Source organism: Pyrgilauda ruficollis, unplaced genomic scaffold, assembly GCF_017590135.1.
Source record: "Pyrgilauda ruficollis isolate IOZ18807 unplaced genomic scaffold, ASM1759013v1 scaffold12, whole genome shotgun sequence".
Taxonomy (NCBI): domain Eukaryota; kingdom Metazoa; phylum Chordata; class Aves; order Passeriformes; family Passeridae; genus Pyrgilauda; species Pyrgilauda ruficollis.
The window spans coordinates 6,549,173-6,574,953 of NW_024510321.1; the positions used below are offsets into that span (position 1 = coordinate 6,549,173).

Consider the following 25,781-nt stretch of genomic DNA (forward strand, 5'->3'; position numbering starts at 1 on the left):
CCAAATCATTAAACAAAGCTAAAGTAGTTAATTATAAATTCAAGTAGAAACTGCTTTTTCTTTCTTTTGCACTATGTCAAATATATCTATCAAATATATAGGAGTTATCTTGGCTAAAGCTTTTGCAATCTGCTGGTGGAAAAAAGCACATTCTTCCCTTATCGTCTGTACTTTTAATTTCTCTTTCTTCTTTTAACTCCTCAATTCTTTTGGGTATTTTCCATGTCTCTGGTGTCTAGTGAAATACATGTGTGTCTATATGAAGTGAATGAAATGATATAAACACATACATACATACATACATGCAAAAATAAGCTTTACTTCTGCAAGGTAATGGTAAATCGGGAAACAGTGAGGCTGCTTACATATTTGCTAACAGATTGGAGGTCTTTGTTAAGATTTACATGTGCAAATGTCTTCATTAACAGAGTCCCCCATTTTTGGCTTGGTAGAATGATGAGTAGTATAGTCAACTATTAGAGATTCCATAGAAAATCTGAAGTTATGAGTATTTGAAAATGGATTTTGTTAAACAAAAGAATTATTTCACTATCTTGAGTTTAACCTGTGAAATCAAGTTTTTAATTTTGCTGAATTTTAGTTTTAAATGTTGCTTGCACTGGACAGTTTATTGGAAAGAAATCCCTATTTTAATATTTTTTATTGTAGTACACCTTCCCTTCCCATGGAATACATACTTACAAAATTTTTACAAAGGAATGCTGAGTTGGGGTGGCAGCTGGGTTAGTGTTCTCAGTACCCAAACATTCTGCAGAAGCTGCAGTTTCACCTAATCTGATTCAGCTTCCTTTAAGGTTTCTGTAGATGCTTGTAAAATATTGTATTTTCATGGTCTTCATTTATTTTCATTTTTAAAAACATTTGCGTCACTTACAGTGGTAATGGGACTAGAGAGCTTCAGTGATTCATGTAACCTGCACTGAATTTTATAAGGGAAAGGTGATGAAAATTCCCATGTAATCAGACAGTTCACTTAATAGCTTTCTTTGTTCTGTCTTGAATAAAGACATTACCTTAAAAACTGGATGTTAAAAGCTCTTTTGTGTAGCATCTAGACACAGAATCCTTTTGAAGGCGCATTGAACTTTGTTACTCTTGACACCTGTCTATTAAGACTGTCTTTTAGCAAGATTATTTCAGAAAAAGTCTGTGTACACTTTTTTCTTACTCATTTTTCAAGTGCTGTACTTTGAAGTTGCCAAACAGATGGCTCTTCATTGTAGCAGTGGTAATGTCTTTTTGGCCTAGTAATTTACTATTGTATTGATTCCACTTAATTATGTTTTATGTAGTGGTGGGTGAACTTGATTCAGCTTTGGACAGAAGGCATGCAGCTGAGTATGGCAGTTCTGCTTGAGGTGGAGAATTTGTTAGCTTGGCTTCTCTGCTTACTTTTTTTTTTTTTTTTTTTTGGAAAATGCCAGGAAAAACACTAAAATTGCAAATTACTCTAGTGACCATGGAAACATTTTTTTCTCAACCTCTCAATTTTGCTAGGAAGATACAAGAACATAATATAAATACCTAATATACATTGTGTGTATACTTGGTGTAATTTTCTTTAAAAAGTAGTGTAATGTTGATGATGATTTGTTTGGGCTTCCTTGAAGTGGCATTGAGCACTTCAGGTGTGCAGTACTGCTAAATCCTGTGTAGTTCTGATTCCTGTATTTTGGAATGAGACTTTAATAAGCCAAGTTTTTTTATGTCTTGCAAGCGAACCATAATTACATAATTTCATTTGAAAGTATTTATGTCTAACAGCAAGTTTTTGTGAGTTAAGAATAAGTGACAATTGTATACATTACTGATTTTTTTTAAAAAAGCTTTTGCTTTGTGAATTATGTAATTTTATTCACAGTGCTAGATGTATACTGAATGTATGTGTTTTTGACACCTAGGTCATCACAAACTTAGTGAAAATGTTGAAATCTAGGGATACAAGGAGAAATTTCTGTCCACCAAATCACTGGCTCTCAGAACAAGAAAACATTAAAGCAGATAAGGTAAGAGTCACACCCTTTTCCACGAAGCCTTACAGGTGCTGAATTTTCAATGGTGAAGTGTTTGATTCCTGACGGCATTGGTGATGTTGATGTTGCACAGATTGTGTGGTTTAAAACCTGGAATAATGTTGCTTTTCTCTAATGTAAGAGTCTTGTATCTGTTAGGAAACTTGTATATTAAAGCACATTTCCAATCCATAAAGGGGAACTTGCCCTACAGCACAAGAGTGTAAATCATTGGCATTTATAGCAGAGGAGAATGGGAAATGTGGTAGCATTTAGTTGCATCTTCCCATAGTAAAAATGCTAAATTAAATAATTGCTCTATAGTGAGGAAAATTATCTTCCAAAATAAAAGAAAATTCAGCAGCTTTTTCTGTACTTTCCTCACCTAGAAATTACATTTTTAAGAGCTTTTGAAAAAAATTACATTGATCTCAAAAAGTGTGTATGTGTGTGCAAAAGAAAAAGCTAATACCTGCTGTGGACTAGATTCCTTTGAATCATGACATGCTCAATACAAAACAAACAGAATATTTGATATCTCAAAATTCAAAGTCAGCTTCTCTAGTGTCCTAAATACCAGAACTGAATGTAACGTTGTGTGGTATTTTTAAACACAGGGGATTTATATATTGTAGTGTTGTTAATTGTGCAGCTCTCATGTAAGGCACAAGTGTAAGGAGGGATCAGCAGAAATGAAGGTGTCTCAAGCTGTGTCAAGGGAAATATAGGTTGGATATTAGGAAAAATGTTGTTACAGAAAGGGGGATGGCCTGGAATGGCCTTCCTGGGGAGCGGGTGGAGTCACCATCCCTGGATGTGTTTAAGAAAAAGACTGAATGTGGCACTGTGCCATGGTTTAGTTGAGGTGTTAGGGCTGGGTTGGGCTTGATGATCTTGAAGGTCTTTCCAATCCAGTCATTCTGTGAATTAAGGTGTTCAGACACACTCCTGCATGTGACAGCTCTGTATTTAGTATGCAGCAGTAAATTGTAATGTGTAATTAGTTCTGTTTAACTGTGAAATCCTGTTAATTTGTAAGGTCACACAGCTGTATGTGCCATCAGCCAGACACGTCTGGAGAGTCAGGAGGATGGGGAGAATAGGACCACTGCAGTCCACTTTGGATGGTAAGACACTGTCCATGCAATTTCAGCTTTGCTAAGTCAAGATAAGAGATTGTCTTATATAAAGAAATCTGTCTTTTCTAGAACTCAGTTGAGTATTTCCTAGTAAAATCTTGCTAACCAAAAGCAAGATAATCTTTCATAATTTTGGTTAAGATTTTTTTTTAATTGTATACTTGTATGCATGTGTGTATATCTTTATATGTCATGTTATTTAATTTAATAATTTCTTTGCCCAGGCTTCCACTGGCATTGATGAGGGGAAATGATGAGGTGGAGAAATGATGTGTTCTTAAAATAATGTATAAATATGTATAAAAGGCAGTTGCATAGAACAGAAAAGAAACACAGTTGCAGAAGATATAAAGCATTGAAATTTTGCTTCTACTGTATACTATAAAGAAACATTTTTGTTATGTATTAAACTGTAACAAACAGGCTTTGTATGGTAGATATTAATTCCTGTTTATAAATACTGTGTCCAATTAGATAAGGCAGAAATGTAAACCTCTGAATTACTCAAAATACATAAAATCAATGATTTTATGAAACCTGCAGACAAAGATTAGAGAATGGGACAAACTTTGTAATCAAGGTACATTTACACTAGGGTGTTCCAATATGCTTTCTCATGTAGACAGTCTGTTTCTTCCAGCTTTTCATACCTTTTCAGCTTCACTATTCTAGAATTTTACCGCTCTGTGATCAGGTAAAATAATCATTAAATCATTGGCACTTGTGCAGAATTAATAATGAATTTAAAATGGGGCCTTTAAGCAGCAAAATGATTCATCTACAGGAGTCCTTGCTCTCTTTCAAGATGATGCAATCTCCTTGAGTTAGTTTAGCCAGATCCAGTAGATCATGGAGAGACTGTAGCCTTTGAATGCTGCTGTAGGGTTGTACAGAATTAAAAGCTTTGTCCAGGGTTGAAACCTAAAGACTTATAGTGATAATTTTTATTTGAGTAGCTATGATGGTAAAAGTTTATTTTGATCACCTTATTAGTGTAGTTGCCAGATAATAACTAGCTGGCTCAGTTCAAGTACTGCTGAGAATTATTGATCACATATTTTTCCAGTTAGTTCCTTTCTTTGGAAGTCACCACTTCTCCACGCCAGCAATCCTTGTTTCTTTCACTGACCCACATGACTCTCCACAGCTGTTTATACTGTCTGGATGTTCTCCACTGCCAAACCTATTCCACATTTATCACTTCCACATTCTCCTGCTCTCCTTGCCCTCACACCTATGCTATCCTGAGCTCTCTGCCAGGTCTTCCCTCCCCAGTTCCCTCCATTTCATGCCTCTCCTGGTGTGGGCAGTTGGGGGATAAGGAATGCCTGTGCTGTGCTGGAGTGATGTGCAGCTTTGTGCCCTCCTTTTCCTGGCTGGCTCCAGGTGAGCTGGCACACTGAGCACTGCTCTTCTGGCTTTGCCTGTATTGTGGTTGCTAAAGGAATTTCTCCTCTCTGGCCTGTTGAAAGTTTTCACAGTGCTTGGTGTTTTTGAATCTCCTATTGTCTGTCAAAGTTCAAGTTCAGCTGATGAACTCAAGGGGTGTGTTGGAGGGAAGATGGTGAGGAAAGATGGCACAATGAGTTAATGTAAACCTCATATTCATACAAAGTCAGGCTAAAAAGAAAGTGCAGTCAACATAAATGTGTGAAAACAAGCAGGTAACCTTGTGCACATGACTTGTTTAATCCCTCTTGACTCCATATGGGTTAAAGCCAATTAGCATGAAAGTACTGCTGAATCACATATGGTCATGTTTATTTGTGCTTTTTCATTTACTTAAATGGCAGACTTGTGAGTTCTAAATGCCCTCTGTATTGATGACTCCATCCCATATTTCTCTCTAAAGAAAGAAGCTGTGATGGAGAAATGCAGATAAAATTGACTAATTGACTGAAATAATTGAACTGTCGAAGTCATGTAGCAGTTTACCTTTGCTGTACATGCACTTTTCATTTAAAATGATTTTAACTGTTAGCTTAATAGGCTTCATACATTGAGTTTAATTAAAAATGTTTACTAAGTAAACTAAAGATAATCACAAATCAGCATTTTGTCAGAAATTCCAAAGGCTTGCAAAGTTGAAATCTGCTCCCAATGAATATATATCAAGATTAGTGATGTTTAGGGTCATATCCTATTAAATTGGTGCTTAAAATATCCCTACTTAAAGTGCTTTGAGGATATAAAAAACAAACAAAAAAGGACATCGAAGTGTTCAGTGCAGAAGATTGCAGAAGATGTTTGTCACCATGGGTAGAAGCCAAAGAAAAAAACCTTGAAACTGTAATCAAAAACTTGCAGACATGGTAGTGATATAAAGCATTTACTTATTTTATAATACACTCTATGAATTGTCCAGACTCTGGAGTCTTTTTTCAGAGGTGTTCATTAAACATGAAAATGAAACAAGCAAGGAGCTGTGGGTGTTACCTCTGTAGGCTGAAGTCAGGTGGACCTTTGGCCATAGTTGCTTGTCAGTGAGCAGTACTGACTGCACTTAACTAATTTACAGTCGGGTATGTGCTCACCAACTGAATTTCCTCACTTAAAGTTAGAGCAGGATTGTAATTTCTACTGTGCATCACCAAAAGTTGAGTTGTTTTTCCTAAAAAATACCCTGAGTGAGTACAAAGGAGCTGCACAGTAGTTTGGGAACTGCATGAATGAACTTCTCTGCTGTGGCTTATTCAATTCTTCTCTAAGATTTTTGTCTTAAATACATTATACAAGTTCTTGATGGTGTTTTCATTTCTGGTGTTTCTGCAGTCACTGGGATTTAATGTGGTCACTGTGACTTTGCTGTTAGGAGAGAAAACTCACTGAAATAAATGTTATCTTTCTGTTGGTTTCCTTAAATTTGGTTTAATTTTTAAGGTTTTTACCTAAAATGACTGGATTGAAAGTAGATTATGTAGTTGAAAGCATGATTACTGTAAACTATTCTGAGCATGAGAGCAGGAATATTGTATATTCCTGCAATGAAAATTCTAAATAATCACAGTTACTAATTGTCTTTTATCATGCATTTTTTCCTAATTCCTAAGCTAAAATGTCAATAAGGAGATTTTTTTTTCTGAATAAAATAGAGGTACAAAAGTATGTATTTTTATATGCATTTTGTTTTTCTGTGTTTTCACTACTTATATGTCAGTTTGCCTGCAGCAACTAATGTTTAAAGAAAGGTAAGGCTTTGAGTGCATATGTAGTAAATAAACTATTTTAATATATGTATCTTTTATACGAAGTAGATTGAGTCACTTGATATAAAATAAATTGTTTAAAAAAATGTTCTTTCCAAAATATTTAAAATTATTATTTCTGTTTTAAGTGGGTTTGGAACCAGCACCTCTTTCTGTATCTGAAGAGCGACAACTTGCAATTCTGACAGAGCTACCTTTTGTAGTTCCTTTTGAAGAAAGAGTAAAGGTACCTAATTTCTAATTTAATATGCAATTTTGTTTTCAGTAAGTGTAAAAAGAGCACTTGGTGAAGTAGAAACTGGATGGATTCCTTGCAGAAGGAGCTGGCACTCTGCACTGTTTTTTCTGCAGTACTCATGCAGCAGCTGTACATCTGAAGTTACGGACTTCTGTCTTACCTTCCTGCTTATGTTGCCCTTAATCATACTTGTATTAAAGTTGGGAACATTTATTCTGAGCCAGCTGGGAGCAGTTTGCAGTGCCGGCTGATATGGCTCTACATGACTGCACCCTCTTGTGGTGGCCCAGCCCCGGCCGTAGTGTGTTGTACCGGCGTGCAGGGTCACAGCTGGGGACTCAGGAGCACTGTGGGGTTTGCTCCAGGTGACATTATTGATCTCCGTTTTAGGAAATTAACACCTACAGATTAAGTTCCTGCATTCATAGCTGAATAGCTGAACTTTAATGGAGTGTATAGCTTTAAACTTGCAAGATTCTTGGACTTGATTGATTGGATTTGCTTTTGAATATTTTTGTTTTTGAGATTTTATAGATGTAGTTGTTCCATTACCTGTTTCAGTTTGCATCATTAATGTTCTTAAAGCTTTTTTTTATGTTAAGCACATTTTTTTAAAAACTGGTTTAGTTTTCAATAATATCAATTATTTCAAAACTGCTTCCTAAATTGTCTTGGAAATGTTGCATTTCAAAACACCATCAAGGGAATGAAGAGTAATTCCATAGGGAAAGTCAGTCTTTATTTGTCAAAACACAGAGGCTGCTTTGGTAGAAAATGCGTGTTTTTTTCTCAGGCTTCTATGAAACAGTTGTTCCAGCAAAACATCTTATTACTTTATGGCAATCCCACACCAGGATTACAGGGAAATGATAGGAACTGATCTCAAGCAGGGATCTCTATATCATGACTTAGTGACTGCCTTCCAACCTCTGGAATTCATAAAGTTATGCTGAGATGCATACATGCTATGTTTTTGGAATTCATAAAGCCTTTTTTGGAATTGGAATTCATAGAACCTTAGGTGTTTTTATCACAAAAACTGAAGTAACAATAACATGAGAGCTTGGAGATAAGGATAAAGCTACAACTGAACTTCTATAGCTCAAAGAGGAGATCCTGTTACACTGTGTTTTGGAACAAGTGTGTATAGTCCTTTTTGTATAATAGTGGGAGTCAGCATTCCTTGGAGTCTCCCACTGCCTCTACAGAGCAAGTTGCAATAAGGGAAGAAAATACTACGACCATAATAAGTTGGTTTTTTTTTCCTTTTGGTCAGTTGCTGTCCATTGCTCTCTAGTTTAATATGGTGAGCTCAATGCTCCTTGTGTGTGGGGGTTGTTCCATATGCCCTTTCATTTTCTGACTTCCTCATGCCATTTTTACCTTGACTTAGCAGATAACAGATACTCTACCAAGCAATTGCAGTGTCAGTTCCATGGTAGGCTCTTCAGCTTTCTGGCCCCAGGGAGTGTTTTTCACTTCAGCTTTAAGGCACATTGGGGTGCACCTTTCAGTCTGTGGGAGGTAATCAATCCAATTTGTAGCAGTGCCTTGGTTCTCACCTCCTTGGGCCATATTTTGGTCAGCTTGCCTATGGTGATGCTACTTCCATGGTGTGTGTTTCAATCAGCATTGCTTGTTTTTCTCTATTTGTCTGAAGTCATTGCAGATGCTTCAGTTGTGCATTGGAGTTCTCATTTTCAGGACTAACATATCCATGAACATTGGTTGTGTAGGGAGTCAGAGTCAGTACCAAAATGAGTTTTTCTATGAGATGTAATACCAGGTGATTTTTTTCCATCTAGAGTTGGGTAACAAAAATTAATAAACTGTATCTAGGGCTGCTTCAGGAAGGAGAGTGGTGGTGAGCATATTCTCATGCTCTGTATATTAAAAAAGGTGCCTGTGACTATATGTCATGATGTTATAAAACTGTAGAAAATTTAGGCCAGAAGGGTCCTCTGGAGGTACTCTAGTCCACATCTTTCCTCACACAAGACTAACTTCAGACTTGGGTCAGCATGCACAAGGGCTTGTCCAGATGAGTTTTGACTATCTCCAGAAATGGAGATTTCACAAACTCTCATGTTACCTTTTCCAATACCTCATCACTCCTATTATGAACTTTTTTCTTTGTGTCCATCCCTTGTTTCTCTTTCTGCAGCTTAGGACTGTTTTCTCTTGTTTTCCTGCTGTGTACCTTAGGAAAGATTCCTCCTTTGTCCGTACTGTAATCTTGCTGGTTGGAAAGCATCTTCTCCACTAGCAACAGCTGCACAGATAAACATAACAGATTTGAGACCTTACTCTACCTTTGTTTGCTGTGGTCAGATTTCCTCTTTCATGGTAAATTTGTTGTTTTTAAAAATCCCTGCAGACTCTTACTTAATGTCCTTAATTAAAAAATGATCTGACACATTACTGGGAGATTATATCCCTTGGAAAACGTACTAGACTATTCATTGAATATGGGAATGATGGCAAGAGAGAATATAGTAAACCGTGGATAGAGGGAATATTATTATACATTAGGCAACCCCCTCCCATGCTACATCTTGGCATAGAAACACAGTGAGCTACAGTTACTCTTCAGGGGAACAGGTTTCCTGTTGTGAAGACTTGAAAATGGACAGTGTGAAATTCAATTTGTGCTTCACCTGGCATAATTGTTTTGAATTTTTTTGATGCTCTGGTTCTTTTTTTAAACATGGCAGTATGCATGATTTTAATATGAATTATTTGTTCACTGCTTATACAAGGGGAACTGGTACCTATTTTCTTATTACTGAGAATCTTCCTGACCATTGCAAACAGCAACAAAAAATTTAGTTACCATCATTCAGAATAACCTCTTTGTGTGTGAAATACTCATGGGACTTTTTCATTTGTTTTTGAATACTTTGCATTTCAGAACTCGGAAAGTTAGGGAGAGCAAACTGGAAGCACTGGCACAATGTCTGTAGATGTGCTTCTTTATGTAGAAAGAACTGAGGATGTTATCTTAGCAGAGAAAAGTTCTTTACATTTCTGTCCCACTCCTCCCCTTCCATGGGTCATGGCTCTGTATTAAGTTTCTGCAGCTCAATGAGAGAGAAGACAAATAACTTGAAAGTGAGTGCCAGAGGCAGCTCAAAGGACAGTAACAGTGAATAACCATCTCTCATTGAATATTTAGATCTACACAATGACATGATTGCTCTTCTCACTAATTTAAACAGATTTTTCAAAGACTGATCTATGCTGATAAACAAGAAGTTCAAGGAGATGGGCCATTTTTGGATGGAATTAATGTCACTATCAGAAGAAATTATATTTATGAAGATGCTTATGATAAACTTTCTCCTGAGAATGGTAGGTTTGCAGTTATGTTATCAGCTTGTTACAACACTTTATTGTTCTTACCATATATTTCCATATTTGCTTATTTGACTGGTATGCTGTAGGTGTATCAGCTCTGAGATGTGAAAGTTCTTAAAAGTTAAATTTCCTTGTTTTTACAGAAGTAATTCTCACCCATATTCTTTCTGATTATTGCAGTCTAAATGATCTGTTTACAATCTATTTTTATAGTGTTTTTCTTCCCATGTGCTCATCAAAGTAATTGTAATTTGTATATTTTTCTATATAATTCATATATATAGAATAATAGATATTATCTGCTTTGGTAATCTTTGCCAAGAAATACATGTGGACTGAACAGGATTTGCTTGGTACAGTGTGTCTGTTAATAATGCAGGGCTCTTTTAATGATGGGATGTAGTACTATAAATTTTACTACATTGAAGTTAATCACGTGTTTGTGTGAATCTGTGTGATCTTGCACTTAGAATATTTTAGATAAATACAATTTTCAAGGTATTCCTCGGTCTCTTAATATTTTGTAGGATTTTTTTTTCTTCCCCTACCCACTTCTTTTTTTGATGACTATTAAGACAATGTCTTTTCTACAAAGTTAGCATTTTGCAAACTGAATATTCCAAAATTCAAGCCAGTAATAGGAGTTTTGCTGCTGTTTACTAGGTCAGTTTTAATTCAGTTTTAATATATAGTTTGTGTGTGTAATTGCATGTGTTTTTATCCATACAAAACTGAAGCAGAAAATTGTATTTGATTTTGTCTCTCTCCTTTCCCTGCAGAACCTGACCTAAAAAAGCGTATTCGTGTTCACTTGCTTAATGCCCACGGTCTTGATGAAGCTGGTATTGATGGTGGTGGAATTTTCAGAGAATTTCTGAATGAACTCCTCAAATCAGGATTTAACCCTAACCAGGGGTTTTTTAAGACCACCAATGAGGGACTGCTTTACCCTAACCCTGCTGCACAGATGCTGGTTGGAGACTCGTATGCCCGACATTACTACTTCCTTGGGAGAATGCTTGGAAAGGTAAAACCAGTGTTCTGGAATACAAAGCTATAGCAGTACTGCAATTACTCTGTAATGTTTTTTTCTAATTAGGAGGAGTGGATGGGAAAAATAAAAGATTTTCCCAGACTTGAGAGACAGTAACTCTCAGATATTTGGTATGAACATTACTACTAAATTTCTGGTTGATTTAAATAAATTATATACTTGGGAAGTTCAGGAAATTTGTGTTATCCTGACTGCCAGTTGAGCAAAGTTTGCATATGTTTGCTTCTGTGGAAATCCTCATGCCTAATGTTAAGTTGATTGAAGTCACCATCTCTACTCTGCATATAGTGATTTTCAACCTGGAGCTTTTAGGAATATGACTGCAGTTTTCATTTCCATCATTTGGAATATGTGAAATGAATGTTTTCAACAGTTGCTAGTTGTATGAGGTATACAATTTTTGGTAGCATTTAAAATGTGCCATCTGCATCTACCATACTTAGGAGGCACATGCAGATTACTTTTCACATGTTCTGTTTGGTGTTTTGTACATTTTGCATATTTCTTGAGTTTTAGTTCTTGATAGTTCGGTGATATGTGAGTTCAAAGGCTAATAGATGCTTGTTGAGCTAGATGAAAAATGAAGGGAGAGGAACAAAGAAACCATTACAAACATTAATTACATTCAATTTTCTTTTATGGTCAGGTTTAATACTGAGGCTATTTCATTCTAAGCACTTGAAATAATTTTTATAAAGCTAATAATTGTGAAACAAAATTTGGAATACAAATTCCATTTCAGAAAAAAAAAAAAGTATTAACTGCTACTTAGCTGTCTAATACTGAAGGTATTTAAGATGTAAAAGTCCCATTTAACTGCCTGCAGTATTTTGGAGGCTAAAATCCTGCTGCTGCCTTGCAGTGAGGTTTGATGTGCAGTTGGATGTCTTTGTAGTGTAGCTGGAAGTGGTTTCAAGAGATGGTGTTGGCAAACAGTGACTTGTTGAACCAGTGCTGTGCTTGGGAGTTGCCAGTCAACTGATTTAGATCAAACTGCCTCTTTGTAAGCAAATACCCTGCTAATGCATCCCAGCTACTGAATATTCAAATTCCCTAAACAGTGAAATTACAATCGGCCATTTCAATAAATAATCTTGGAGTGATGTTCCCACTCCTGCTGGGAGATGGATTCACTACTAATACAACAGTTGGTAATTTTGTTTGATACTACATGTCCAAGCTTCACTTGGTTTCTACATGTATAGATTTTTGGAGTGGGAAAGCAAACATTTGTGGTATTGTTAAGGGGGTTACTTCACCACAAAAATGTTTTGTATATATCTTGGAAGGGCTCAACTGTCAGGGAAAGTTTGAAACATCATTAAAAAAATAGATTGTAATTTTGAGTCTTCAGTTTCCTGTGTCAAAACAACACATTGCCTTCTGTTTTTGTTTTTTTAAAATCAGAGAGTCCATTATTTAACATTTTGAAAGCATAAATTATTTTTGTATTTGCAGTATGTGTAGATAAGGTAAGAATTGACAGTGCTACTTAATAATTACCCTTGCCCAGGTGCACAGAAACCTTTTTAGTAGTGTGTTTAGTGACTTGATGAATTAAACAGAAAGATAAAGCACGACCATACTATTCAAAACCTGCTGGTATTGTGATCTTGGTTAGGTTATTGAATACCCACTCATCCGTTTTCAAAAATGTGTCCATTTTATGCTCTGCACAGGGTTATTTGTGAGCAATAGTGAATTATTAAAAGCCCCTTTGCAAACAAAGTAGATATAATGCAACGGAAGCAATCAGGCATCCACAGCAATTTCTTCCTTGTGGAAATCAGTGTGTAAAGAGTGCTGCCACCAAAAACTCTCACATAAGAAGCTTCAATGTTATCAGAAAACAAATACATTAAAATACAATAATTTATAGAAATTCTGTGTCTCTTAGTAACCACTTCATACTAATATCCAAATGCATTTAGCTTTCAGCACCAAGATGTTACACCTAATTCAGTTTTTCTTCTCATCAGGAAGTTTCTAACAGCTTGGCATCTTCTTTATTAATTGGTCAGTTCAGAAACAAAAACATCTTAAAATATAAAACATATCTTGAAAAATGGTATATCTGAAAATAGAAATAATTTTCATCCTGAATAAATTACTGACTTTTGGTATCTTCCTAGTTAATGAAGAAATGCCATAGCTTGTTTATGCAGCTTTTGTAGTCACTGGATGAGTAAAAGGTATTGTAGAAATAATACTGTGTGATCATGTAATTGCATATGTCATCTGAAATCATCCTTAAAAAAAACAGAAATGAGTTTGCTTAAACAGCAGCTACTCAAACACTTCCAAAGTTTACATTTCTCAACTGTCAGTGACTTCACTCTGAAATGTAAATATTACCTTAGCACTGGTGCCTTTTAAGCATTTTTCTTTCTCTTCCTTAGAAGGTAAGGCTCAGCTTGCCGTGCTCACCTTTGGTGAGTCTCCTACAGCCAGAGGGGTTAGAGACTTGAACCTCTCAGTGCTGCCCACTGGAAGCACAGCTGGGACTGAGTTCCAGGCTTTGCTTGAGAGCCAGGGGTGTCCTGGGCTGTCAGGAGTGTTCAGACAGAGGAGTTCTAACCCCAAATCCTCTTTGTTGTCCTCTCTGCAAAGTCTTCTCGTCCCAAGTGGTGTCCCAGAAGGATGGATGTGATCCTTTTTCTCTCTTGGTAGTTGTGGGCTGTGGGCAGGCTCCTGGTTTGGTTCCACTTCTTTCCACATGCAGTAGTTGTTGTTTTGGCTGCACTAAAAATCTCCCCACGTGCAGACTCTGCTGCTGCAGGTTTGGGGTGTAGTGGAATTGGCTCAGGAGAACACAAAAGGTGCTTTTTTGACAGGCTGCCAAGAAGCAACAAAGCAAGGAAACTTGAAGCAACACCTGAGAATATTAAATGAGGGTTTTCTCTGTGCTGATTCTTGAGTGGTCTGCTGCAAACCTGAAAAGAGGGAAACACTGGTTAACCATTCCAGCAGAAACAGTGTCCAGGTAGAAGAACAGTGACAGAAAATTAAAATCTGAACTTCACCATGTTCTGACCTAAACTCAGTCTGCTGTACAACATACTTCTCCATTTCCAGTTTACATTTGCATTTATTCAGTGATGTTACTGTGACAGATGTTGTGGAAAAAGACATTATTTACATTTGGAATTCTTTAACATCAAGCTTCTAATTCTTAGGATAATTTACTTAAATTTCATGAAGTATCAGCATTAGTTTAAGAATATGTCAGGAAATCCATAGATAGATTAGTATGATAGTTTTTATGGTTTCCTCTTCTTCCCTTTTGACATAAACCTGCTAGTTCTTGCATTTATTTTGTTTTACAGTGACTGTCTTTGCATGTTAAGCAGAGTGACTCTGACAGTAGAGATTTTTGTATAATACACTGTGTCTTTGAATTTACTGAATTCTTCCACCTCTCTTATTCCAGAATATTAAATAGCACTTGTGAGTCACACATTCATGTTGCTGAAGAACATCTATTTTTGCAATATAATATTAATTCCCCTTTTCTAAACAATAGAACCTGCAGTCCTTGGAAGACACTAAGGTTTTCTGAAAAGATTTGTTTTGCCAAAACCCCACTTCTGCCTTAAATGATTGGGAAAGCAATATGGAGAAGAAAATGTCTTTTGAGTTGTTTTGAACTGAGTCCTTCCTTTGTGGAACCAAGAAGTTTCATAGAAGAAGCAGCAAGGATTGAGAAAAACTAATGTGTTCATTTTAAATTTTAGCATTATGTTGATGGTCACTCTAGGTTTTGTTCTTTGATCATTAATATTTAATGGTAGATAGGAGGTTCAGTAATTTGCATGGACTTGTGGATATTATATTGATGAAAGTTGAAGTTGTTTATTTTCCTATGAGTTTTCGTAGTTTACTGATTTAAGATCTAACAGAAGACTGTTCTTTGCACACATCTAAATGTTATTTTATATATATATATATATATAATTGAAGAAAGGAGTTGCAAAATAAGTCCTTGGGTAAAATGAAGCTTTAGAAGAGTAACAGTAGATCAGATACATGTTTTATTACACTACAAGTAAATGTGTGACCTAGTTATTGATTAGATTTTTTTTCTGTATATTGGAGAGTGTGCCTTATGGTTACTGCTTGTAACTTTGAATGTTGAGCCTGTCTGGAAAGTCCAATTCTAAGATGATGCCTGTAGAATCCATTCTGCAGAAAAACTGGAGTAGTTCTTAATCATTCTCAGGCCTTATCTAAGAAATATTGATGCAGGGGAATCTTTCCACTGCAAGATCTGCATCATCCTAAACTCCTAAATTACAAATAAGCTGCATGTATGGAGTTAAAACATTCAAGGAGATGTTTCTGATAACGTATTTGAGTGCCATTCATGCACCAAAAGCTTGTGGAAAGAAAGCAAAGCAAGAAAACTACAGTGAGAACTGACTTTCATGTACTTGATTGTTTGGTGTCAAGCATTGCACTGCCACTCTGACTGTTGGAGGCTGGTGGTTTTTTCCTTCTGCTTTTTAGGCTGCCCTTTCCCTTTTCTTATTGTTCACTTAATTAGACCCTCTTTGGCTTAATTTCAATCAGTACACCCTTAATTAGTTTGTGCTGCCCCACAATACTCCTAGTACCTGGAGTGGTAGGTATGGAATTGGTGACACTGATGCAAAGAGGAGGTAATTGATATAAACTCTTGGTTTTATTAATTTCAGTTACCTCTCACATGATTTTGTAGATTCAGCATTTTGCTTAAGAGCAAGTCAGCTGATAATCATTTGTCTCAGAAGATCCTGAATCATCTGGTATGGAATCAAAGCAGGAATTTACTATGGAAAGTAGCGTGGTCCTTTAATGATAAACTTAAGAGTGCAGAAGCACAATCCTAAGAGAGCAGAATTGATACCTTATGGAAGTTATTTCATGATTTATGAATGCAGATGTAAACTAATTTGAATTTATTTTCTGACACAGTTCTTCAGCTTGACAATTCCTTTGTGTACTGGTGCATTTAACAAAACCAATTATCTTTTGATTACAAATAGCTCTGTTAGTAGTAACCTTGTAAATATATGTCTAATGCTAAAAGACTACTGAAATGTGGTATTTTAACTCTAAATCTTTAGAGAGGAAAAGTGTTTATTGATGGATTGTGATATTTATTGGGTCATAATGTATTTAAATTTTCTTTAATGCATATGTTAGTGATTGTTTACCGTGATAAAGTGCATAGAGGTCTCTGCAAGGAGTTCTGCATGGAAAGAATTACCTCATGTCAGTGGTCACTCCTCAATTAAAAGTTCCATTAGCAGATGATTCCTGCTTCTGGTTTGTGTACTGATTGCATTTTATTGCCTCTAAATCAGGTTCCTAGACAGGGAATAAATAAACAGTTAGAGTGTGTGGTAATGGTATCCTGATCTTTTTTCACAGTTGGGAACACCTACATCCATTTCAGTCAGTTAGGTTTGGAATATTTACTGAAATTCTTAAATTGGTTTGACCTTTAAAAATTACTGGTTTCACTGCTATTAAAATACAGATTTATCTTAGAAGCATATCCAGAGGTTAGTTATATAGTATTAAGTGTTTCAGTATGTCAGAAGATTAAGCTTAAATAAGGAGAAGTTTTCCTTTTATCTTCAAGTTCTTCCTAAATTATGTTTAAATTTGAGACAAGAAAAATCTATTAAGCCTTTACTGGAACTTCAGTAATGAATGATAACTATCAGTTATCCAGTGCATCCACAGGTATCCATAGTGCTTTCCTCTCTCATCCCTCAAACCTCCCAAATGACATTGATAGCAATTTATATCATATTTATGGCATAAGTTACAGAGATAACTCTTCCTATTAAATGAGAAAGAAAGTATCAAGCTGATGAAATGGTAGTTTTCTGCATGTGCTGAAGCACTCTATTTTAGTAATAAACATTACTGAAGCATTTCTGAAGCACTCTGTTTTAGTAATAAACATTAATGTAATTAAAGACATCCTAAATTCCCAGAATAAAAATACTGCCATGACTTTTAAATTAAAAATTAACTCAAGGTCATTACAGTTGATAGGATCCAATGAAGTCTTTGGGAATGGTTCCTTACATTTTCCTGGTCCTGTGTTCGGGATTTAGGAGTTTGGTCTGTGCTGCCACACCCGTGCCATCCATTTCAGGGATTTGCACCAACTGGAGCAGCTGTGACAGGCAGATCTCAAATCTCTGGAACTTCTATAAACTTGTACTTACTGACCTTCAAATTCCCACTGAGTGGGAAATCTGAAGTGCAACCAGTTTTCAAAAGGCTTTTTCTCAAAAAAACAGTAACAATAATTTTAAAATGTAATGATATTGATACTGCTGCAAGGGCTGTTAAAGCTCGCAGAAGCCTCATTACAGGCATCAAGCTGTGGAATTTTGGACTCCTGTTCTTTTAAAAGACAGAACAAAGGTGAGCTATGAATTTTCACAGTAATACAGGGAAGATAATGCACCAGATTTTCCATTACTATGGTGATACAAATGCATCTAGACATCTGCTACTGCTCAGAGGCTTGGAAACAGTGGCATAGAGCTCCAGGGTAACAGGACACATTGCATTGAGACACACATCTGGGAAAAATAATTTTATTTTACCGTATTGGCATTAGAAACAAATATCATTTGGGGTTTGCTCACTTTTGAGCACATTACTAAGCACATCTTTAAGAAATTATTTTATGTAGAGATTACTAAATACTAGCTCTAAAAATGCTGCAAAATATGAGTACAGGTTGATTTTAATGTAAATTCTTAGTTTAATCTTTTTCATTAGGATTGAAAAGTCTCTGCTGCCCCCAAAAGCTTTGTGAGTGTGATGAAATATTTCTAGGATATAAATAATAAGATAGAAGGAAGTTCTAATGGTTTTGCTATTTTTCGATCATTTTTATTAATGGTTCTGTACAGCTTTGAAGATCTATTGCACTCTGTAAGTGCTAAGTATTATTTAATAGTAACTGTTTAAAATTACTGAAATAGAAAGGGTTATGGTCTTGAGGACTGATTATGGAAGTAACTGAATTCAAGTCCAGTCATTTACTGCCTTATCCCAAAAGCTGTGCATCTTTGTACGGATATGACTTTAGCATTGTTTATGCTTCAAAATGCAGTTCTGGGTTGTGAAGGATTAATGGGAAGTAGCAGCATTGACTGATGATTTTTCTTAAGAAAGATTTTAGTTGAAATAATTAATGAGAATTAGTTGTAGACCTGAAAGTGTAAGTAAAGGCACTAAAGCTGCCTTACAGGGAGGGAGGTTTAATTAATTCATCTATGAATTTGTTTATGCAATTTGTTGAACCTTATTCAGCACGTTGTAGTGCTCATGTAACCTCTGCTGTGTGTAGCTAATCTGACTGAAATTACACCAGCTTACATTTTGTCCAAATTTAAAATATGGTGTGGAATCTACTCTTTCTGAGGAGCAGTTCCCCAATTTTGGGGTCATACCTGAGCTATACCTTGTGTGACTATGGAGTACTTAAATGGTATTGTGATAGTTACCATCTGTAGTCCCTGTCAGGCACTATTGTTATTTTGTTGGAAGAAAAATCCTCCTTGTCCAGAGAACTGTCACCCTTCTCTTTTTGCCACCATGTACAGCTGTCCTTCAGCCCAGATCCTTCTTCCATGATATATTACAGATACTAATTGCATGCCTGTGTTATGAAGGGTGCTTGCTTTAAAGAACTGTTTCTTGTTCCTCCATGTCACAGATGTGTAGTGAGTGCATTCAGTATATTTGTGTCTGAAGATCATATTTTTCATCACTTCAAATGCCCACATTGTGATCTGTGTCACTGAACTGAGTCAAGGCCAGTCCTTGTAACAATCAGTTACTGTGGAACTACACTGTAATCACAGGTAGCTGAGGTTATTTAAAAGAGGAACAACAGACTTCAGACTGCATGTGAAGTGAAAACTTAGTATCCACAGTAGGCTTTCTGTTACTTTGTGGTTTTTAATATTCTGGTTTGTTGTGCAGGCATTCTCACAAAGGGGGAGACAGGTGGATGAAGTTCCTTTCACTGTGAATACTGCTTTTTCCATAGTGAAATAATTTCTCTTGGCCTTTTAACCAGGAAAAAACCCCTTATTTTAACCGACTCTTCAGAAAATAGAAAAGGCTTGACATAATTAGAACACTGGGTTGGAGGGTACTAAAAATAATTTGTTACTGAAATAATTTTTTTTTTTGTTTAGTCATTTCACAACCTTTTAAATTCCTTTTTTTTTTTTTTTTTTTTTGACATCTGTAGATGTCAGCTTTTAACTAAAGAGCATCCCTAATCTACATGAGTTTGAAAGAGTGCTGGGAAATCCAGGTTGGCCTTTTCAGCAGACATTACCTTTTAGCTGCCACTGTCTCTGCCTCAGACCAGTCTCTTACCCCAGGCTTGTACCTGCAAATTGCCCTTCAGTCCAGTTGGAGTGCTAATATCCCAGCCTTTCAGGGAGGCAGAGCTCTGTAGGATGGGTTGAGATTGTTGGTGTTGACCCCACGTCCGAGTGTTAGGAGCTGGAAGTCTGATGCCATCCATGGCCACCAGTTGCTCCTTTCATGACCTCCCATCTGGACTCTGCCTTCCATAGGCCCTGCTGCAGGTTATGGGCTGCAGGGCAGAGACAGTGGGGTCAGGGGCTCAGATGAGAAACTGGGAATGGGAACTGTCAGAGCTCATCACAGAAAGGCATCAGTCCCATCGGTGATTCCTGCAGAATGAGAGGAAACTTGGCAAAAGGGTGAGAGTACTTGAAGTTTTAAACATTAGTTTTAGAATACACATTGGTTAAATTGCTGGCTTTGAGCTCCTGAAGCAGTGTATGAACAGGAAGCTCTGATTTAGCCAAACAGAAATAGACATCACTGTCCAAGAGCAAGTTTCTGCCATCAGTGTTGTTGCTCATTGGCTGTGAAAGGAAGAAAGAGGACAAGATCTGTGTGGAGAGAATGACCATATATTGTACTAAAGGACTATGTAAGTATATTCTAATGATGCAGCTTCACACTGCAGCTGATTCATCTGGCAGCTGCTTTCCTCTGGTAGAGGTGGTCACCATTCCATTGGCTGTTGCTGATGCTGGGCTCCTGCCTCGTTGATGTTGCAGAAAGCCAGTTCAGAGAGTTCAGACAGGCAAAAAACTAAGCTTGTAGCAGGGTAACTTAGAGCTTCCCAAGGCAGATCAGTGTGGAAAAACAAGGAAGGAGGGAAGTCTTCCTCTTGGCCATTAGATTAGCTTTAGTGAGAAAAATCCTCATCAGGGTGCGCTTCCACGGGCAGCTGGCAGCTTGAAGGTTGTGCTCCTGGTGAAAACAAATTGTTCTGCTGTTCCCACCCTGTTTCAGCCATGGCTGCGAGCTGGATCTTACTCTAATTTAGAAGAAACTTCAGTGTCCCTATTGTGGCCACCAACATACAACCCACCCTGCAAACCCCAAATCCAACAGCCCAAAAAAAGCACAGCATAAATAATCTGCGAGTTTTGATGCTTATTCAGGTTGTAATGACCCTGTAGCCTCTACTGTATAACTGCTCTGCTTGCAGACAAACCCAGGGGAATCAGCAGCTGATGATTTTGTTGCCCTGGCAGGATTGTGTGGAATCACATTTTTTAGCAAGAATAGGTGGTTTGATCAGTTGATGCTGACTGAGAAACAGAAAAGTTAGATGGAATCCAGAAAATAAACTTTCAGTTTATTTACTCATATTGTACACAGCAGTTGTCAGCATCTCTGCACAGTGCTCAGGCTGTAATGGTGGCCTGCACCTCTTTGAAACAAAACCAAAGTTCATCATGACTTTATTCACCAGAGTTTTAGTGCATTTTGTATTAACCTTTATTAGGATAGCTTGACTTTCAAACAAATTAAAACACTACTGTTTGTCTTCTTTCCAAAAATACTTTATTTTGAATATTGCAATCACTTAGCTAAGAGAGGGAGTAATTAAAGTTATTCTCAAGTTGCACAATTTAGTTTATTTAAAAATGCTTTATATAGTTTTTAGATGAAGTTATAAATGTTCACTTTGGAACTACCTGAAGATTAATAGTGATGCATTTGAAATGCATTATTTTTTTATTGATTCTTAATGTAGTAAATTACTGAAGTTATTTGGCAGCAAACAGAAATAGCCAGTGATGTTGTTCACATTTATTTTCCTGATAGCATCACAATTTGCATTAATTGCATTGCAGCTGCACTCACTTATATTAAAAAGCTTCTACCATAATTAATCCTTTTTATTTCAAATCATTTTGGCACAATTTCTAGCAATAAACACTCATAAAAGACAGACACTTGAAAAATAACATACAAGTTTCTTCAATATACCTATTGCTGTTTTTTTCCTGACAAGGAATTATTGATAGGCTTCTAGGATCAAGTGTTGCAAGTGGTGAAGACTTAAGACCAGTTTGAAAAATGCTAAGTGGATTATTTTGCATAAAAAATAGACAGGTTTTGAATTTGTGTAATTAACCTGTGTTTAGAAAATACCTTGATTTATGTCTACATTTGTATTTCAGTTGCATGCATTATGGAAATTTAATTTATAATCCATTTAGCTGATGTGATCATAGTTTTTAGTGCTATCATTTATTAGTCCTTGTATATTGAATGCTCTAAAGGCTTAAACCTGCCTTGTGTAAAAAATTACACCTCTGCATTTACATTTTATGAGTCACAGATGGAATTCCATTTTAAATTCGGGTAGCTTTGATATATTTAAGGAATTACAATAGCTTTATTGTTACTAATGCAGGAACAGCAAACACTGACCTTACACATTGCAAATTAATGATTTATCCCTCTAGTTTGCTTTTAAAGTCAGCTATACAAATGAGGATTTTGACTTCTACACCTTGAATAAATCATACAGCTCTAAATATAATGCACCCTTTGGCTTTGAACTCGTTATTCTCAGGTTTTTTTTGCAAGGTCTAACTCACCTCATAGAAAAATGTTCTTTCAGAAGTTTAAGGAATTGTATATATTTTTCTTAAAGTCTTTGTTGGAATATCATTGAGTGATTAGAGCTACATCTATTCATCTTTTTTCAGTTGTGTTTTTTTTTTCCCCTCAGTGGGATTCCTTTTCTAAGTTTGCAGCAGATTATGGAGGAATCAGGTAACACCAAAACTCTGCTCTTGGAGAGTTAAAAGGGAGCAAACAATGATGTTACAATGATGTTACGTTGGTGATGCCTTGTCTGATCAGTCTGGCAGTGATATTAATGTTCTGGTTGCCATTGGCAGAGATGCTGGTGGGGCAAACAGAGCGGACAGTGAGAGAGGCAGCAGGGGCCAGGAATGGGTCTTTTTACAGCAGTGGTCCTTTATTCAGAATAGCCCTGAAGGGTGCACCTCTCCTTCTTCTGAGAAGCTACTATAAGTACTTTTTTCTTCCAAGCAAGCATTTGTTACTGACTTCATAAAAAACAATGCAAAGATACTTTGCGTTATGTGGAAATGTGCACATACAGTAGATGAACCTAGAATGGTGTTGCTGGAGTTGGAAAATTCTTGGGGATAATTTGAGGTTGCAGTCAAAAGATTTGCATCAGGTACATGTTTGGTTCATTAATTTTTTGACATCTGTAGCAGGGTCAGGCACAGAAAGGATTGGACCTGTGACACAGTCAGAGCTGGTAAACTCTTGGCTTGGAAACGAGGATGTTTTGACTGTGGCATTAGAGCAGTGGAATTCACCAAACGTGCAGCCATGAATCTCTGTAACATGCACCAGATAGTTTTTATTAGTTTAAAATATACTGAAGAATATACAGAGTTATTTTAAGGGGATGAGGGGAATGACAGTTCTACATGTAGTGATTGATATGAATGGAATAATACTTGTATGGTGCTAATGGAAGTAGAAGTGTAAACTTATTTTGTGAGACACTCTTGATGCAGTTGAATTGTCCTTTAGCAAACTTTGTTTTTCCTGAAAATAAATGCAGTCTGGATAAGAAGAGTAATGACAGATAATTTGGGACCTTGGTATTTCACAAGAATATTCACATTTCAAATTTTGGATGAATATTCTTAAATTTATGTAATATTTGAGCAACTTCCATGCCATAAGAACCTCCTGAGGCACCAAATTAAGACAGAATTACTCAGAAGTTGAGAAACAAACAATAACCTTCTGAACTCCTGCATGTACAAACAATAAAATCTAATGTGCTTTTTAATTGCTTTCTTTTTCAGGCTCTTTATGAAAATATGCTGGTGGAGCTGCCCTTTGCTAGTTTTTTCCTTTCAAAATTATTAGGAACAAGTGCTGATGTTGACATTCATCATTTAGCTTCATTAGACCCAGAAATGTACAAAAATTTGCTTTTTCTAAAGAGCTATGAAGGGGATGTGGAAGAACTTGGACTAAACTTCACCGTGGTAAATAATGACCTTGGGGAAGCGCAGGTAAGAATGGCTTTGAGGTTTTTTTTTTCTTTAATCTATGACTGATGAATCTTTACTATCCCTACTTACTAGTTTTTTAATTTAAATGTGATGGGAAACTGTTAAAGGTGCTGTGAGGCATCAGTTGGGATTCTCACTCAGTATTTGGAGTAGAGAGTAACTAACATGTGTATTAAAAAAAAACAAACCTTAAAGGTCTGATCTTTTAAGGAGTGAACTGCAGTGATTATTTTTTAACAGTTATACATATAAAGTTCTGTTGCTTGAGAATGTTTCTTGAAAAAAAGTTGTTTCTTCAATTGCACTTGTAATAATAGCAAAATTTAGATTTATGTGTAAATTACAGAAGTACTGCCTAGTTTTAGAGTTGCAGTTAGCAGTTAGAGAGGTTTTAAATAATAATGATAGTAAAGACCCTTTATTGTGAGATAAGCACTGTCTCCTTTATCTGTAATTTTTGAAGTATGAGAGCCTGAAGTTTGATCAACCTGAATTTTTTTTTATTACCTCCCACTCTTTTTTTTTAAGGGTTGAGATACCAGATTAGTCAGAGGGGATGAATGGTGTTAATGCTTCTGAAAAGCAGTTACTTAGGTCTTTAAGTCTGAGTTTTTAATGCAGTTGCACCATATAATTTGATTACAGCTTTTATTTGCTCTCTTGTGTCTACTAAAGATCACTCACAGTAGAAAATAAACGTCACTAGAGCTCTAAAAACCTGCCTTAGTGTGCTATTGCAGGTAACCTCCTAGGTAAAGTCTTTTGTGATACTTCCTCTTTTGATTTTGAGGATTTAAAATTTACACTTGATTATGGCATATAATTGGATGAAAAAAGTAGACCTGACCACATTGTGATGAGCAGCAGCATCTGAATTCAGCCTCCTAGCATGAGGAAGAAACAGAGACTCCAGGATGGGGTGAGCAGTGCTCTGGCTTTGCTCTCAGGGAGGCCAGGACTGTGCACATCTCCAGTGCAGCAGCACCAGGGAGATGCAGTAACCTGTCCTGGAAATTGGGAGCTTGAATTCTCTGAGGCTGCTTAAGTCATGGCAAGTTTGCTGGCCAAAACTTCTGCTTGAATGGTGTCAGGCTTGGATTTTATCTAACACTTCTGTCATCAGTTTCCTGTCATTATGGAAGATCCTAAAAGCTGGATTGGATTAAATTTTAAAATAGTACCCTCAGATTCGGGATTCCTAAAGCACACTAAAGGGGAGAGGCAACAGTTGCCTGATATAAGTAACATTTAATATTAAACACATGCCATATGTCATTTTCCTCCCTGGATTATAATCCCTGTATGAAAACATCTGACCTCCACTGTCTTCAGAAAAACACTCAAAAACTTGAGATAAAGATGTGATACAGCTGTACCCAAAAAGCACATTCTTAGAGTGCTCTGTGTGGCTGGTACTGAACTGAGCACCCAGAGGTTGGGTTCTAGGGAACAAAGCACACCAAATGGCAGTTTCCAGTATTACCTGGGATTTTTAACACTGGGAGGAAGGTCTGAATTCTAAAACTATTTAATTCTGCTTAAAGTAATGGTTTTGTTGGTCACAGCTAACACAAATCCAGTTTAGTATCTAACTAAAATGAGGGCTGTGGCTGCTATTTTCAAGACTTATGATTTGTAGTTGTTTGGCATAACTTTAAAAGGAAGATTTAATATATTAGTGAGTTACTGAGTAACAAGGTGAAATGTAAGTTAAATATTCTGATGCTGGTTTGCTGTGTTTATACTTGAAGAGAGAACATTTTACTGACAAAGTATGAGCCATCTTTTTATGAGGTTCACTGCCTGGTGTAGTTGAACAGAACCCATTGGTTCTTGTCACTGTCTTCTGCCTTCAATGCAGCAAGTCTCTTTTTATGCTTCATTTCATTACCTTAATAAACCTCATATGGATAAATACATTTTATCTGCTGTTTGACTTGTAACCATTGCATACTAATTGATTGTGCCAAGGTAAGGCTAGTTCACTTTGGGATAAGAGCTTAATTTGCACTCCTTGTGTTGAATGTACATTATATGTAGTTTTCAGCTAAACAGCCACTTTAGTGTTTAATAAATTAGAGCCCAATAAATGCATCATAAATCTATCATTGTAAATAGCTCTGCTCATGACAGTGTCCATCCACCAATTGTGACACAAAAGCATTATCTGCAATGAAAGACACATTCAAAAGAGGCTCTATTGCCTCTGTCAGTAGTAGAAGGTAGAAATTCTATTATCAGTGTATTGATTCCAATCCTGTAATGTGCTTTTAGACCCCATTAAACTATTGTCAAAGTGCATTCACCAGAAGTT

At 36.4% G+C, this 25,781-nt stretch overlaps 1 protein-coding gene across 1 annotated transcript in view; it reads left to right on the forward strand.

Moving 5' to 3' along the window:
* Positions 1-25,781, forward strand: part of UBE3C (ubiquitin protein ligase E3C) — a 70,097-nt gene that overhangs the window by 32,730 nt on the left and 11,586 nt on the right. Inside the window, exons 14-19 of the mRNA XM_041486272.1 lie at positions 1,923-2,027; positions 3,073-3,160; positions 6,507-6,604; positions 9,835-9,967; positions 10,753-11,000; positions 23,255-23,467. Of these exons, the coding sequence (XP_041342206.1) occupies positions 1,923-2,027; positions 3,073-3,160; positions 6,507-6,604; positions 9,835-9,967; positions 10,753-11,000; positions 23,255-23,467 (885 nt within the window). The remainder of the gene's footprint in view (positions 1-1,922; positions 2,028-3,072; positions 3,161-6,506; positions 6,605-9,834; positions 9,968-10,752; positions 11,001-23,254; positions 23,468-25,781) is intronic.